The following is a 15,012-nucleotide window of genomic DNA, read 5'->3' as shown; positions in this document are numbered from 1 at the left end:
AATAGTACAGTATCTGATAATAGCACCTAATATTCATATAGCACCAAATCTAATACCAATTAAATTGAATAACGAAAATAAGCATAAGTATAAATCGGCATAGGGGTATATCTGCTAACACTGGACGTCCAGGAGATAAAATCTATCAAAGAGAATAATATGTGTGCATTACATAGGATTAAAAAAAAATTAAAAAAAATAGTATGGCCCAAAAAATATATAAAAATATATAAAGTCGACAACAGCTGATCGCTTGAAGAAGCCTACGTCACATTCCAGTGATGACAGACGCCATACACGTGCGATAGCACAGAAGGAAGCGGCACTTATCTGCACAGCTAAAACTCCTACACTGCTGTAGCGGTCCGGAGCGGTCCAGAGGAATCCACTAATCCCTTCAAGTTTTACTAACCAAAGAGGTAGACGGACAGCCATTGCAACTGACACATCTAACCTCAAATATTTGAGAGACGATCCATTCACAGCATCGTTAACGCCCGCTCTCTTGACGGAGAGTAAGTGGCGTGCAGGTACCCTCTATTCCTATACATTGGTCACTATAAGTCAGATTGACCACTATACATTGTGAAACTACATTTTTTCTGCCTTATACATCTTATTGACTAACTACGATCATCTACTCTTTAAAGATTGATGCAAAGTTTCTACAGACTATGCTAAGTTTCTACTGACTCCTCCGATTTTAGCGTTTTTTTATATATTCACATATTTTTATATATTTTTTGGGCCATACTATTTTTTTTTTTTTTTTTAATCCTACGTAGTGCACACATACGACTAAATTACGAGTTTTGCGTTAGCCTTAAAAAGCGGCGTTGAGGGGTCCCAACGCTGCTTTTTAATGCCCGCTGGTATTACGAGTCAGGCAGGTACAGGTGTACCGCTCACTTTTTTTCCGCGACTCAAGCATACCGCAAATCCCCTTACGTCAATTGCGTATCCTATCTTTTCAATGGGATTTGCCTAACGCCGGTATTACGAGTCTTGGAAAAAGTGAGCGGTACACCCTCTCCTGTCAAGACTCCTACCGCATTTAAAAATCAGTAGTTAAGAGTTTTATGGGCTAACGCCGTAACATAAAACTCTTAACTAAAGTGCTAAAAAGTACACTAATACCCATAAACTACCTATTAACCCCTAAACCGAGGCCCCCCCACATCGCAAACACTTAAATAAAAAATGTAACCCCTAATTTGCCGACCGGACATCGCCACCACTATAATAAATATATTAACCCCTAAACCGCCACACTCCCGCCTCGCAAACACTAGTTAAATTTTATTAACCCCTAATCTGCCGTCCCTAACATCGCCGCCACCTACCTACATTTATTAACCCCTAATCTGCCGCCCCAACATCTCCGCTAATATATTAAATTTATTAACCCCTAAACCTAAGTCTAAACCTAACCCCCCTAACTTAAATATAATTTAAATACATCTAAATAAAATAACTACAATTAAATAAATTATTCCTATTTAAAACTAAATACCTATAAAATAAACCCTAAGATAGCTACAATATAATTAATAATTACATTGTAGCTATTTTAGGATTTATTTTTATTTTACAGGCAACTTTGTATTTATTTTAACTAGGTAGAATAGTTATTAAATAGTTATTAACTATTTAATAACTTCCTAGCTAAAATAAAGAAAAATTTACCTGTAAAATAAACCCTAACCTAAGTTACAATTACACCTAACACTACACTATAATTAAATTAATTACCTAAACTAACTACAATTAATTACAATTAAATTAAATAAACAAAAGTATGAAAAATGCCCCCAATAAATTACAAAAAATAATAAAATAATTACAAGAATTTTAAACTAATTACACCTAATTTAATCCCCCTAATAAAATAAAAAAGCCCCCCAAAATAATAAAAATTCCTACCCTGTACTAAATTACAAATAGCCCTTAAAAGGGCCTTTTGCGGGCCATTGCCCCAAAGTAATCAGCTCTTTCACCTGTAAAAAAAAATACAATACCCCCCAACATTACAACCCACCACCCACACACCCAACCCTACTCTAAAAACCACCCAATCCCCCCTTAATAAAACCTAACACTAACCCCTTGAAGATCACCCTACCTTGAGATGTCTTCACCCAACCGGGCCAAAGTGATCCTCTAGACAGCCAGAAGTCTTCATCCAGGCGTCATCTTCTATCGTCATCCATCCGGAGCGGGTCCATCTTCATCCCAGCCAACGCGGAGCATCCTCTTCAAACGAAGTCCAACTGAAGAATGAAGGTTCCTTTAAATGACATCATCCAAGATGGCGTCCCTTGAATTCCGATTGGCTGATAGGATTCTATCAGCCAATCGGAATTAAGGTAGGAAAAATCCTATTGGCTGATGCAATCAGCCAATAGGATTGAAGTTCAATCCTATTGGCTGATCCAATCAGCCAATAGGATTGAGCTTGCATTCTATTGGCTGATTGGAACAGCCAATAGAATGCGAGCTCAATCCTTTTGGCTGATTGCATCAGCCAATAGGATTTTTCCTACCTTAATTCCAATTGGCTGATAGAATCCTATCAGCCAATCGGAATTCAAGGGACACCATCTTGGATGACGTCATTTAAAGGAACCTTCACGCTTCAGTTGGACTTCGTTTGAAGAGGATGCTCTGCGTCGGCTGGCTTGAAGATGGACCCGCTCTGCTCCGGATGGATAAAGATAGAAGATGCCGCCTGGATGAAGACTTCTGGACGTCTGGATGTCCTCTTCTGCCCAGATCGGATAAAGACTTCTGGCCATCTGGAGGATCCCTTCGGCCCGGTTGGGTGAAGACATCTCAAGGTAGGGTGATCTTCAAAGGGTTAGTGTTAGGTTTTATTAAGGGGAGATTGGGTGGGTTTTAGAGTAGGGTTGGGTGTGTGGGTGGTGGGTTGTAATGTTGGGGGGGTATTGTATTTTTTTTTACAGGTGAAAGAGCTGATTACTTTGGGGCAATGCCCCGCAAAAGGCCCTTTTAAGGGCTATTTGTAATTTAGTATAGGGTAGGGATTTTTATTATTTTGGGGGGCTTTTATATTTTATTAGGGGGATTAGATTAGGTGTAATTAGTTTAAAATTCTTGTAATTATTTTATTATTTTTTGTAATTTAGTGTTTTTTTCCGTATTTAATTTAATTGTAATTAATTGTAGTTAGTTTAGGTAATTAATTTAATTATAGTGTAGTGTTAGGTGTAATTGTAACTTAGGTTAGGGTTTATTTTACAGGTAAATGTTTCTTTATTTTAGCTAGGAAGTTATTAAATAGTTAATAACTATTTAATAACTATTCTACCTAGTTAAAATAAATACAAAGTTGCCTGTAAAATAAAAATAGCTACAATGTAATTATTAATTATATTGTAGATATCTTAGGGTTTATTTTATAGGTAAGTATTTAGTTTTAAATAGGAATAATTTATTTAATTGTAGTTATTTTATTTATATGTATTTAAAATATATTTAAGTTAGGGGGGGTTAGGGTTAGGTTTAGACTTAGGTTTAAGGGTTAATAAATTTAATATAGTAGCGGTGATGTTGGGGTGGCAGATTAGGGGTTAAAAATTGTAGGTAGGTTGCGACGACATTGGGGGCGGCAGATTAGTGGTACTGGTTAATAACTATAATGTAGGTGTCGGCGATGTTGGGGGCAGCAGATTAGGGGTTCATAGGTATAATGTAGGTGGTGGCGGTGTCCGGAGCGGCAGATTAGGGGTTAGTAATATAATGCAGTTAACGACGATGTCGGGGGCAGCAGATTAGGGGTTAATAAGTGTAAGATTAGGGGTGTTTAGATTCGGGGTTCATGTTAGGGTGTTAGGTGTAGACTTAAAAAGTATTTCCCTATAGGAATCAATGGGGCTGCGTTAAGAGCTGAACGCTGCTTTTTTGCAGGTGTTAGTTTTTTTTTCCAGCCGTCTCAGCCCCATTGTTTCCTATGGGGAAATCGTGCACAAGCACTTTTAACAGCTCACCGCTAACATAAGCAACGCTGGTATTGAGGTGAGATGTGGAGCTAAATTTTGCTCAACGCTCACTTTTCTGTGGCTAACGCCGGCTTTTCGAAAACTCGTAATACCAGCGCTGTTTTAAGTGAGCGGTGAGAAAAAAAGACTTGTTAACACCGCACCCCTGTTACCGCAAAACTCGTAATCTAGCCGATAGTATTCTCTTTGATAGATTTTATCTCCTGGACGTCCAGTGTTAGCAGATATACCCCTATGCCCATTTATACTTATACTTATTCTCGTTATTCAATTTAATTGGTATTAGATTTGGTGCTATATGAATATTAGGTGCTATTTATATATCAGAAACTGTACTATTATTTTCCTTGTATTACTATTTTTCTTTTTTTTTTGGTTTGCTCATTTGATTTATTCATTGATTAAATGTTTTAATGTCTTAATTATATACAGTATGTATTATACATCTGTGATATTGATATATTTTTATATGGTTACTATTAAAGAGTATGAGGCCCATTTATCAAGCTCTGTACGGAGCTTGTGGGCCCGTGTTTCTGGCGAGTCTTCAGACTCGCCAGAAACACCAGTTATGAAGCAGCGGTCTAAAGACCGCTGCTCCATAACCCTGTCCGCCTGCTCTGAGCAGGCGGACAGACATCGCCACAAATCAACCCGATCGAGTACGATCGGGTTGATTGACAACCCCCTGCTGGCGGCCGATTGGCCGCGAATCTGCAGAGGGCGGCGTTGCACCAGCAGCTCACAAGAGCTGCTGGTGCAATGCTGAATACGGAGAGCGTATTGCTCTCTGCATTCAGCGAGGTATGTCGGACCTGATCCACACTGTCGGATCAGGTCCGACAGACCATTGTTAAATAGTCCCCTATGTATTTTTGTAATCTGCTTTTTTCGAGCTAGTCCTAAATACTTATTCTAAACTACTGATTATATATTCTAATCAATCACATATTTTAGCTCAGTATTATTATAATTATTGATTTACTTATATATTATTATTAGTACACATCTACTGTATTATTATTTCCATATTAGACATCCCTATATGAGATTTAAACACCCAGGCATTTGGAGTGTTTTTCACTGATACTACAACACCAGATCTAACTGCGAAATATCCTCATAGCCAGGTTTCAAACTAATTTCTTTACCCCTTGCCCAGAGCGCCAGTACTCAATATTCCCTTTATACACATTAGATTTGTCTAATTTGGAACTTATTTGAGGAAGTTCCTTTGTATTTGGCTATAGGGGAGTCTATAGCGCCAGCTTTTCCAAATCTTTGCTATGACATAAATAGCATCATCACATGCGCGACATGCAAAGCTGAATAGGATTTCTAATACACCTAACACTTTAAAAAGCAGGTAAGAATTTTGATTGTATTTACAAAAAGCAAAATGTACCAAAATAAAGCCTTAAGGATACTTCTATTATAGCTGCATAAAATGTGATTATCAACATTCCATGAGACTAACATAATACTTAGCATCCTAATTTATAAATAAATTACTAGCTCCAAAAAAAAATCTGTATGTTTCACAGACACTACCAACCTTGAAAAATATTTAGCCACAAATAAAGTCACTAAAAAAGAGCACTGAATTACTGACTTAAGGCATGTACAGTATACAGACAATATATAACAACTTTACTTAACAAGTGCCCAATCCATAGCTGAGAGTGTCTTATATAATAAAAGTATATACTTACCGTGTAAGACACCCATCCACATATAGCAGAGAGGCAAACCAGTACTGAAAGATATCACCAGAGGTAATGGTATAGGAGTATAATGTCAATCTGTAAAGGGAGGCAGCAGATGAATCCCTGCGACCGATTTACAGAGAGCCCTGGAATAGATTTCCCATAGGCGAAAACATGGTATAATCAGGCAATACTCTCTTCACATCCCTCAGTGTACTTAGAGAGGAACTGGGCTTCAAAATGCTTAGAAGTGCCTTTCACTGAAGAAATCAAGCACATCTTGCTTCACCACCTCCAAAGGAGGCAACATTTGTAAAACTGAGGTATGAGTGAGGTAGGAGGTGTATTTATAGGCATTTGAGGTTTGGGAAACTTTGCCCCCTTCTGGTAGGAATGTATATCCCACACGTCACTAGCTCATGGACTCTTGCCACTTACATGAAAGAAAGGCACTTTTAAGGGATGGAGTGTATGTTCAGTGGTCGGGGGGGCCTTAGATTCTGTGTCAATTGGGGCTGTGGGGGCCTTGTCTTCTCCCCGTGGTACTCATCTCTCCCAATTCTCATTCCAGGAAATCATGGAATCGCAGGGTTGTCATGCCGAGGAGGAGCAGAGCTGTCAGGAGCAGCCCTCGACTTCTGCCGATCCGCACCATGTGCAGCATCCATTGGGAACCGGTAAGACACCTTTGATTTCTGGGCTAAAGGGGTTTAGCTCATCTTCCGATGATTCTGGGTCAGAAAGTGATAGGTCACTGGGGTTGGTGGCCAAAAAGTTTAAAAGGCCAGATACGTTCGACGAATGGTGAAAATCCTTTTGTGTGTATGCATCTTGCTATATCAACAAATTTCTAGACCAGGCATTGGATATTCTGAAATATCAAGATGCCATTGAAACTATTCAGGAACGGTAGAGGGAAGGGGCGTGGAGAGATTACGACGTGGCTTTTTTGCAGGAAGAAAGTCAGTAACCCTCGCCTGTCCTTTGGGGATGTAGATATGTGCTTATGGGTGCAAATAGGGCCTGAGAAACCAATGGGGCCTGGGCAGCCTCCTGCTGGGCCTTCTGGCAGCAGAGCTCCTCAGCGGTCTCAACGGCGTCCTGCAGGGGTGTGCTGGTGCTTTCAGGACAAGCTCTGAGTTAAGGGAGCAGCGAATGCGTTCCGACACGCTTGCAGGTATTGTGGAGGGAGCCACTCTGGCTCTGAGTGCACAAGGTACCAGGAAGCTGGGCGCTCCCAGGAGAGACTGGGCTCTGGGTCTAGACCTATCGTTGGTGGAAAGGGGGCGGCCACCCCGCTGAGGGTAGCCGCAATTGAAAAATGTCTGATACTCTACCCGAATAGGGAGGCCGCCGAGTTACTCGTTATTCCCATCAATTCTAAGGTATGTGGTTCATCGGTCCGCAGGAACCTGAAATCAGCATATCAATCCCCAAGCGTGGTAAGGGAAAAATTGGGCAAGGAGATTGCATTGGGCCGCATGGCCGGCCCATTTAAGGAGATACCAATTCCGGAGTTGGTTATCTGTCCCTTGGGGGGCGATCCTAAAAAAGAACCTGGAAAATTCAGGCTAATTCAAAACCTGTTTTTTCCCGAAAGGGTGGTCCATTAATGATGCTATCTCCGCCGAACTTAGTTTGGTTCACTACCAGTCCTTTGATGATGCTCTTTCGCTTGTCAGGAGGGCAGGTAAAGGGGCACTTTTGGCGAAGCTGGACATGGAATCCTTTTTTCGGCTCCTCCCCATCCACCCCTCATCCTTTCACCTCATGGGGTGTTGGTTTGAGGGTGAGTATTTCGTAGACAGGTGCCTGCCTATGGGTTGCTCCATTTCTTGTGCTTATTTTGAGGCTTTCAGTAGTTTCCTACACTGGACTATTGCTGCGGTTGCCGGCTTTGATGGCCTGGTGCACTACCTGGATGACTTCCTGTTGGTAGGTGATTCTGAGACGTCTGAATGCGCCTTCCTGATGAAGGTCACTAGACTCTTGATGGGCAGGTTGGGCGTTCCTCTGGCAGAAGACAAGACACAAGGTCCTTGTACCTGCCTTACTTTCCTGGGCATAGAAATCGACTCTGTGGCGATGCAGTGCCGTTTGCCACAGGATAAAATTGACCGCATCCCTCCGGGATGGAGGGCCAGCGCTCACTTCTTCCAAGACTTGTAATACCGGCGTTAGGCAAATCCCATTAAAAAGATAGGATACACAATTGACGTAAGGGGATTTTCGGTAGCCAAAAGTCACGGAAGAAAAGTGAGCAGTACACCTGTACCTGTCAAACTTGTAATACCAGCGGGCGTTAAAAAGCAGCGTTGGGACCTCTCTACGCTGCTTTTTAAGGCTAACGCAGAACTCGTAATCTAGGCTAAAGACTGTAAAGGAATTCTAAAATGTCTGGGACACGCATAAGGTGTTCTTATCTACCTTCAAATTCTTTTTCTATGCTTATGAGGCTATCCTGTTCGCAGTCGCCTTAAAGCTGGCTTTTCACGGGGCACTCAGGGTGAGTGAATTAGTCCCCCCTTCAAACAACAAGCCCGGAGGCTTTTTTGGCCTCTCATGTACGGAGCAATGAGTCTGTAAAAAGACTGTAAAGGAATTAAAAAATGCCTGGGACATGCCTAAGGCTATTCTAAGGAAAAAGTAACATGTAATATGGGTAGACTTGATGGGTCTTTTTGGTTCTTATCTACCGTAAAATTCTATGTTTCTATGCTTACGAGGCTACCCTGTTCACAGCCGCCTTTGGGCTGGCTTTTCACGGGGCACTCAGGGTGGGTGAATTAGTCCCCCCTTCAAAGAACAAGCCCGGAGGCCTTTTTGGCCTCTCATGTAGGGAGCAATGAATCGCCCGTTCTCGTTTTCTGCCTAGATCGAAGACCGACCAAGAAGGCAGAGATATTTGGATCTCATTACCTGCGCATACAGGCTCCGCCTGTTGCCCAGTTAGACTAATTGGGACCTATATGGATGTGCATCCGGAGGGTCCATTACAATTTCTAGTTCATGCTGACGGTTCCCCGTTGACGAGATTTCAGTTACGGAAAGTCTTGAACTGGGCAGCGGCTAGAGTAGGCCTTGACCCTAGGGTCATTGCTCCTCATTCATTTAGGGTTGGAGCAGCTACCACCGGCGCGGGGTTGGGTTGGTCTGCTGACCATATTAGATCATTGGGGCGGTGAAGGTCACAAAGATACCTGTTGTATGTTAGGCCATTGACTGAATAACTGTTTTGTTTTGCCTAGCGATGTTCCCTTGTTAACTGTTGTTTCTTTGCAGGACCAAGAGAGGGTCCCTTGAGAGTGTGGATTACGGGTCACTTCTACATCCACTGGGCAGAACTGAAAGAGATTGCGAGACCAGATGGACACCAGTTGGGATTCCCCTCCTCTAGGGTTACTGTTAGATGGTTGGGCCGCAGGGGGTTGTCTTGGTCGGGTCTTCCTGAGTTACTGCAGGGGACTATGCATAGGTGGGAGAAACCTCACGTGCTGATCATTCACGCCAAGGGGAATGATATGGGGCTCCTTCCATGCAAACAGCTCAGTGCAGTGATTCAGTTGGATCTGCGCACTTTCCATACTTGGGTCCCCAATGCTAGGATAGGATGGTCTAAAATGATCCCGAGAATAAAGTGGCGCCATATGCTGTTCCACAGGGCGGCCTTTCAGGTCCGTAAGAAGTTGAACAGGGAAGTGAGAATTTTCTTGTCTCAGATAGGAGGTTTTGTTGTGGAACATGGGAACATCACAACGGCTGAGAGGAGCCTCTACAGGAAGGACGGGGTGCACCTCTCTGAGAGCGTCTTTAACCTGTTCCTATGTAATTTGAGGCGTGCTATTTTGTTACATCTATGAGGGTGGCGGCAAGAGCTGTGCCTGTTTGGCTGTCTCTTGTGGCGGTTGGCCCCAGTTTGCCATCAGAGGTAGAGTGACGGCTGCCCCAGGAGGAGGGAAGTGTCCGCAGGCGCGCGCCTTGGGTCCCTCCCCCATTTTGACATTGCACAGAACTCCCTAAGCCCTTCTGCGTGCAGCTAAGCTCCGCTTGTGTCGGCGTTCACGAGCGCGGCCCATCTTACTAGCAGGGGGTTACTTACTCTCCTAGCTAGCTTGCTGCCATCTGGTGTAGGTTTGCCTTGTTGCTTTCAGCCGGTTCTCTTATTTCACAATAAACGTGACCCACGGGTCTTTTCCCACACTCTTTGTCTTGTGTTTATTTATGTTATAAGTTATATAAGTTATTGTTATGGATCAGTCAGTTCTATGACTGTTATGTTATAATACAGCAAGCCAGAAGGATAGGGCATTTAATTACTTATGCGGGCTGACATGATCAGCTGTAGCGGATCATGTCCGCCGCACATCGATAAATGTCTCCACAAGACAAGTGTTATTAATAAAAGAACAAGTGGCAGAGAAGAACCAGAAAAAATTACTATGGCAACCACCTATGCTACAGATAAAAATGTCTTTAATGAAATCCTGAAAGAAAATTGGAAAATATTGAGCACTGAAGAATCACTTCCCTTTAGGGAAATGGGGATACCAAGAATAGGGTATAGACGGGGCAGATTGTTAAAGGATATATTACAACAAACTGACCCCACCCACTGCTATACAACGAGAACATGGCTAGAAGAGGCCAAACCAGGATGTTATAAGTGCAGTGGATGCACCACTTGTAATGGGATGTCAACTGGTCAATTCTTCCACCACCCAAGAAGCAGAAAAAAATATTTTCACAAACACAGGATGACCTGCACCACTAGTCATGTGGTATACTTGCTGTACTGCCCATGTAGTTTATTCTACGTGGGTAAGACTAGCGACAACCTGAGAACTAGGATGGCCAACCATAGGAGTGCAATTCACACAGCCATTAAGAAACAAGAGTCGGATCATGCAATGGCTCACCACTTTTTTCAGAATGGACATAATGTATCTGACCTACGTTACACATTAATAGATCATGTCCCCATTCCCCCTAGAGGAGGTGAGAGGAATAAAATCTTGTTGCAGAGAGAGGCAAGGTGGACATTTGAGCTGAATACCCTGACACCAAAGGGTTTAAATGTTAAAATGGACTGGCAGTGTTTTCTCTAGGCATGCTATAACATTTATGTTTAGAATAGGATGTGAACGGTATTTTTAACTTTAATGGGTTAAAACCCCTAAATGGTGTTGACATAGATCCAATTCCTGCGTCAAGTTTGATATCAAATATGATATGTGGCTTCCTAAAGTATTTAAGTCTAGAGTAGTACCTTGAGTAAATTGTGTATAATAGTTTGTTAAGAAGTAACTTACTGATTTCTATGGTTTTAAATTCACAGATGGGTTGTATATCACTATGTTATATTGTTAAATTAAGAAGTTGCCTGGCAACAAACGGCATCCCTGATGACGCATGCAATGCGCCGGGTTACGATACTGTTTACACAAAGTGTTATTTGCCTCTGGCAGTGGGTTGCTAGGCAACAAAAGGCGGATCTGATGATGCTAGCTATGCGCCGGGCGACTACCGCTGGAACACACACAAGGTGTGATTACCGCTAACAAGGCACTTGGGGTAAGTAGGGTATATAAGTTTGCTAAGTTTGCATATGCTACATTGCACTTTATGTAAGTCTGAAGACGGGGGTGAAACCCTGAAACGTCACGATTATGGATTAAACACATTGGTGTTAGAAACACGGAGAGTGCCTGCTTTTTTCTTTGGATGTTTACTGTGTATATATATATATATATATATATTTATAAATAAATAGAACATATTCTGATATGTGAAGAACATTGAAATGTGAAACATTAATATTTTATATTGGGTTAGCGGACTTGAGAAAATGTGATAGGGTTTGTGTTTTTTTTACAAATTGAAGGTTTGGGGCAACCCTGCGTCGAACAAATCTATTGACGTCATATATATTTATACACACACATATATATATATACACAGTATATATATATATATATAATAATAGTTGTGGGATAAGCACTCTCACGTCCTCCTCCTCAGTAAACGGCCAGGGTGACAGGAACAGTGGCTATTTATAGTATAAAGTAGATTCGCACTCACTGGACTTTGAAAAAACAAAACCATCTGATGAAGGGGACGGTTTGATCTCCGAAACGTCACAACAATAAACCACGTTTTGTTTTTTCAAAGTCCAGTGAGTGCGAATCTACTTTATACTATATAAATATATATACACACACACACACACATAAATAGATATATTTAGACCGCTGCTTCATAACTTCTGTTTCCGGCGAGCCTTCAACAATGGGCATCAAGCTCCATACGGAGCTTGATAAATCGGCCCCTGTATGTTTGAAGGAGTTAAACACACATCTGTATGCAGCAACAGTGCAATACTAAAATGATCTAGCATAATAGACCAGTTTCATTTTGCCCTTACATATCCCTTTAATCATGCATAATAAATATATGTACATTCATCATTATTTATTCTGTCTGTTGTCTGTAATTTAAATCTAGAAACATTTTTTTCCAAAGACCCCAGAGAGGCTGGAGTTTATTTCATGAAATTCTGAATGTTGCCCCACCTACAGTTTACATGATTGCTTGACTAGTGTAGGAGCTCATTTATGTACAATAATTAAACACTCAAGAGGCTTTTCAAATGTGTGTGAGTGTGTTTACTGATGAACATTTTTTTTGTATGCAGATCTTTTCTAATTCAGTGATTGTTTATTGTGTTGTGTATGTAAAAAATAACACACACACAAAAATATATATATATGTGTGTGTGTATATTTATAAATATGTATGTGTGTGTGTGAATATATATATATATATAAATATATATATATGTATATATATATGTGTGTGTGTGAATATATAATGTACATATAACAGCACTTTTTTAAATATTTCTGCTTCTTTAGAAAAATACATCATATTTTATATTAAATCCATCAGTTTGATTGTGAATTATGGTTTGATGTTGCAGGTGATAAGTAACATTTACCCAACGCCCAATGTTGTAATGTACAAATAATTCCAAACAAATAGTACCACAACTTCACAGTAACAGAGTTTTTATTCAGTTGATTTCATATAACAAAGCACATTGTATTAGGGAGCTCAATATACAATGATCACACGCATAACAAGTATCATACAGTATATATAAATATATAGTAAGCAAAGCCTATTAACCCTATGGGGTAGATTTATCAAGCTCCGAACGGAAGGCTCGCCGGAAACAGAAGGAAACAGAAGTTATCCATAACTTGTCCGCCTCCTCTGAGGCAGCGGACAGAAATCAACCCGATCGAATACGATCGGGTTGATTGACACCCCCTGCTAGCGGCCGATTGTCCGCGTATCTGCAGGGGGCGGCATTGCACAGCAGTTCACAATGATAAATGCAGAGAGCGTATGCTGTCGGCATTTATCAATGTGCGGCGGACATGAAACGCTACTTCGTATCATGTCTTTCCGCACAATGATAAATCAGCCCCTATATGTACATTATGTGCACATACCCAAGAACCAAAAAGTATCCAGCACATTGTTATATTTTAGTTTGTAAGAAGACAGCAATAATGTATTAATATATATTATTTAATAGCCAATAATGCTGAAAGTGTTTCCATACATTTCTAAGGCAAAAAAGACCAAACAAAAACATGTAAAACTAAAAGCCTTATTCAGTCCACAGTATCTGTCTCTCTGTAAACGTAGCCTAATGTTATCCTATTATCTTATCTAGACAAGTACCAACTCTTTGTGTAACTAACTTCCAAATATCTCTAAATCACATATTCAGGAGCACTGTCACATCTAATTCTATCATATGTTTATCGTATCCTGTAGAATATTCTCCAGTTTAAAAACTATTTTTTTAATGAGTTATATCTTCTCTATGACCTTACTAGATATTCATACCAAGGTGTTGCTAATGATTTTGGAAGCGGTATAACACTTTCCCTTTGCAGCTAGTACGTTTAGTTATATTTAAAAGAATCCTACAGATGTACCCACTGCATTAATAGCTTGCTTACCAACCTTTAAAGGGACATGAAACCCAGAACTTTTCTCTCATGAGTCAGATCATACAATTTTAAACAACTCTCGTATTTACTACAATTTTCAAATTTGCTTTATTCTCTTTGTATCCTTTGTTAAAGGAGCAACAATAAACTACTAGGAGCTAGTTGAACACATCTGGTGAGCCATAACAAGAGGAATATATGTGTGTTCACCAATCAGCAGCTAGCTGTCAGTAGTACAGTGCTGCTTTCAATAAAGGATACCAAGAGAACAAAGCAAATTAAATAATAGAAGTAAATTGGAAAGTTGTTTAAAATGAGACTTTAGTGTTATAAATGATACATTTCTGTATATTAGCTCTTATCCTGTATTCTGTTCAAACACACAGCTGTTTGTTTCCGCTCATTATTATATTTAATCATCTATTTATAGTACATACCTGTAGAGGATTTGCACTGTGTAAGTTCTGCAGCCAAAACCATTAGAATTAGCTGAAACGCAGCCACAATACAAAATCTTCCCATCCTTGTGCAGTATTTGTCTGTACTTCTTGGATCAGAGCACTCAAATAGATTAAACTAAATTTCTCTACCAAACAATATTACAATAAAGTGCCTGGGATTTATACTTTAAAGCTTTTCATTGGACAAATTATTCAGCATTGACCAATAAAAATACATATTGGCAAAACATCATCTGTTGCTGGAAGAAACACTTTCTATTCAGTGTTTTAGAGCCGTGTTACAATGGCAAAAAATTACAGTACTGAAAAAATATTTACATACAAAATGTAATCTCTCACTGTATTATTTTCTTTCACCATTTCCAGAAGCAATTCTAGGGGGGTTTAGGGTGCACAGTATCTAGGATCAGTAGTTTAGCATTAGTATCCCCAAATAAATTAATATAAATTAAATAATTAAATAACCTAACATCTACCAATACCAATTTGTTTATAAAGAATTTGTGTTAAATAAAAAATTTTCACAATGGAATAATAACTAAATAGATGTTAGACTAATATATTTAGGGCTAGATTACAAGTGGAGCGCTAAATATTGCTTTCATGAAAGCGATATTTGCGCTCCCCTGTGTAATACCAGCGCATGCTACTGTGCAATGGTATTATAAGTTGTCAGCAATGCGAATGCGAGCTTGCATTCGGATTGCTGGAAAGCATTGTGCTCACGAGAGCGTGCTTGCCGGCAGAGACGGCATCAGAACCTAAGTGCAGCAAAGGGGGGGAAGTAGCATAGCAATGTGCA

The 15,012-nt window shown here is 40.3% G+C and overlaps 1 protein-coding gene across 1 annotated transcript in view; it reads right to left on the bottom strand.

Moving 5' to 3' along the window:
* Positions 1-14,320, bottom strand: part of LOC128667045 (SLA class II histocompatibility antigen, DQ haplotype C beta chain) — a 154,678-nt gene extending 140,358 nt beyond the window's left edge. Inside the window, exon 1 of the mRNA XM_053721917.1 lies at positions 14,187-14,320. Within this exon, the coding sequence (XP_053577892.1) occupies positions 14,187-14,271 (85 nt within the window). The 5' untranslated portion in view covers positions 14,272-14,320. The remainder of the gene's footprint in view (positions 1-14,186) is intronic.
* Between the last annotated feature and the right edge of the window lie 692 nt (positions 14,321-15,012).

Source organism: Bombina bombina, chromosome 7 (assembly GCF_027579735.1).
Source record: "Bombina bombina isolate aBomBom1 chromosome 7, aBomBom1.pri, whole genome shotgun sequence".
Taxonomy (NCBI): domain Eukaryota; kingdom Metazoa; phylum Chordata; class Amphibia; order Anura; family Bombinatoridae; genus Bombina; species Bombina bombina.
Note: the sequence above shows the minus strand (reverse complement) of the source record. Positions and strands in the feature narration are given on the sequence as shown.